At 24.4% G+C, this 2,565-nt stretch overlaps 1 protein-coding gene across 1 annotated transcript in view; it reads right to left on the bottom strand.

The window, feature by feature from the left end:
- Positions 1–311, bottom strand: part of LOC108692229 (probable multidrug resistance-associated protein lethal(2)03659) — an 8,750-nt gene extending 8,439 nt beyond the window's left edge. The window contains exon 1 of the mRNA XM_018200405.1: positions 189–311. Coding sequence (XP_018055894.1) covers positions 189–265 — 77 coding nt within the window. The 5' untranslated portion in view covers positions 266–311. The remainder of the gene's footprint in view (positions 1–188) is intronic.
- Between the last annotated feature and the right edge of the window lie 2,254 nt (positions 312–2,565).

The raw sequence follows: 2,565 nt of genomic DNA, 5'->3' as shown, positions 1-2,565 counted from the left end.
TATATACATATAATATTTTAGAATAAATTTTTTATGAGTTAATCAATTACAATAGCTAATTGTTAAACTTTCGATTATAATATATTAAAATTCTCACAAACAATCTAGATAATATTGTAATATAGGTATATGGTACACATTTATTTTTAATCTAGATAATATTATAAGATATTATTTGTAATACTTACCAAAAAGTGAGAATAGAAATTATATTTGCATTTTGTCGTGGATTTTTTGGATACTTTTGTCGATCGTTGCTTATCATGATGACTCAGAAAACTTTTATGCATCTTCAAATATGTTTCATTTTAGAGAAAAAAAACTGGAGAAAAAGGACTACCTATATGTTTTTTAATTAGTCCTAAAAATAATTAATTAAAATAATAAAATAAGATAACAAGATAGAACGTATGAAAGATATTTTAGATCAAACAACTTTATTTTACAATAATTATATTTTTGATAAATTGACGTCAAGAGAGATGTAAAAGAAGACCATCATTGACCTCAAGTCTCTAATTTTCAATTATATACATATCTTATCCTTAAATTGACAATTACTTTAAGCAAATTTAATCGAAAGTCGTTCACTTAATAATTAAAATAAGCGAATTTAATGATAATCCAATTAACGATTGATTTAAGAGAGTTGTTTGCTTTTAGCATGAATTTCAAAAAATCGATTTTTTCCGTTTTTGAATATTCTAAATCTTTAGAATATATTTTGAAATATTTTGAGAACTCAAATTGCTTAAAAAAAATTATTTAGAGAATCGATTTTTTTCTGATTTATGCATTTTTTGAACAAATAGTATATCTAAAATTGTATTATCATGATAACTCGTACAGTTTTAATCCGATGAAATTAAAATTTTAAAGAAATGTTCCATCACTTGTCTTTCTCGGCTGAATTATCATGAAATAAAAATTTTAATTTTTTAATTTTTGCAGCAAGAAAAAATATTCATTTCTATTTCTGGAATGAATAAGAATATTCATTCCTATTTTCTGAATATTCTGAACTTATAAAAAATTTATCTCTATATCTAACAATAGTTCTGGCATGTATATAACTGCAGTTATTGTTATGGTCTTATAAATTGTAAACTGATAATGACACAATTTATAATGACGGATTAAATACATTTCTATTTATTATGTTTACATAGCTGGATTTATATCGAAATTATAACTTCAGTTTTATACTATATAAAAGTATATAAAAGTATTATTAAATAATAGCTGTTCTTTCGTTCATATCACATTTTTTCGCTGTAGTGAAAAATACTCTCAAATGACTATTTCCGGATTAAGAATAAATTAAAAAAAATTATGAGAAATGTACTTACACTTGTGTTATATTGTTTTATGTTGATATTTTTCGTTAAATATTAAAATTAATTATAAAATAAGTCATTAATTATAAAATATTATCTAACTAGAAATACTTATTTTTGGCAACTACATGTATATAGGAACGATCCTTTGGCTTGCGCTCCTCAGTTTATATTGCGACTACTGACTGTGATTACGTTGACGTCATTATACGAAAATAAAGACCATAGATCAAAAGACGTGAAAGATTGCCGAGATTTGTAAACAAATCATGATATATCCACAGACTTCTATAACAGACTGCTAACTCACTGCGATAAAAAGAGATGAACCTGATTCCGAGCTTGATATCCTTGTTTAAATTTTTTTATGCATATATTATGCGTCTTGTCTGTAAATATCGCGTGTTTATGAAATGAAAATACTATGTTAGTCATAACAGAAATTAAATCGACGGTCACGTCTTAAATTCAGAATATTCAAAAATAAAGATGAATATTCTTTCTTCCTGCAAAAATCAAAAAAGTTGAAATTTTTATTTGATGATTCAATCGAGAAAGGCAAATGTTGCGAATATTTCTTTAAAATTTTAAGTTAATCTTAAAATTGTACGAGTCATAGTGGCAACCATTTTAGAATATATTATTTCTAAACAAAATACATAATTCGAAAAAAATCGATTCTCTAAATAATTTTTAAGCAATTTAAGAATTCCCAAAATATTTCAAAATATATTCTAAAGGTTTAGAATATCCAAAAATGGAAAAAAATCGATTTTTTGAAGCTCATGCTAAAAGCAAAAATACCCTCTTAAATCAATCATTAATTAATGAGATCTTTGATTAATTTTGTTTAAATCAATCGTCAATTGAATAATGTACGTTCAACTGAATTCGTATTTCATTTGTCAATTGAAGGTCTTTTAATTAACTCCACTTGATTTTCACTAACTCCATTTTCCAAGCTCATTTTCAACATAAATTAACTTTAAGTTTGGTTCAATTTACTCTTTGTCTTTTTCTAATTTTTAGAACTAGAAAAAAACGAAGAGTAAGTTGAACCGAGATTAAAGTTAATCTACATTGATGGAAACGGACATGAATCAATCATCAATTGAAAAATTTTAAATTTGCTTAAATCATTTTAAACAAATGTCTCCATGGAAGATCAACTTTCTGTTATGATTAGTTTTTGTGCTACCTGTCCTAGAAAGTTTATTTTATAAAAAAT

This window comes from Atta colombica, unplaced genomic scaffold (assembly GCF_001594045.1).
Source record: "Atta colombica isolate Treedump-2 unplaced genomic scaffold, Acol1.0 scaffold66, whole genome shotgun sequence".
NCBI classification, from domain to species: Eukaryota; Metazoa; Arthropoda; class Insecta; order Hymenoptera; family Formicidae; genus Atta; species Atta colombica.
Note: the sequence above shows the minus strand (reverse complement) of the source record. Positions and strands in the feature narration are given on the sequence as shown.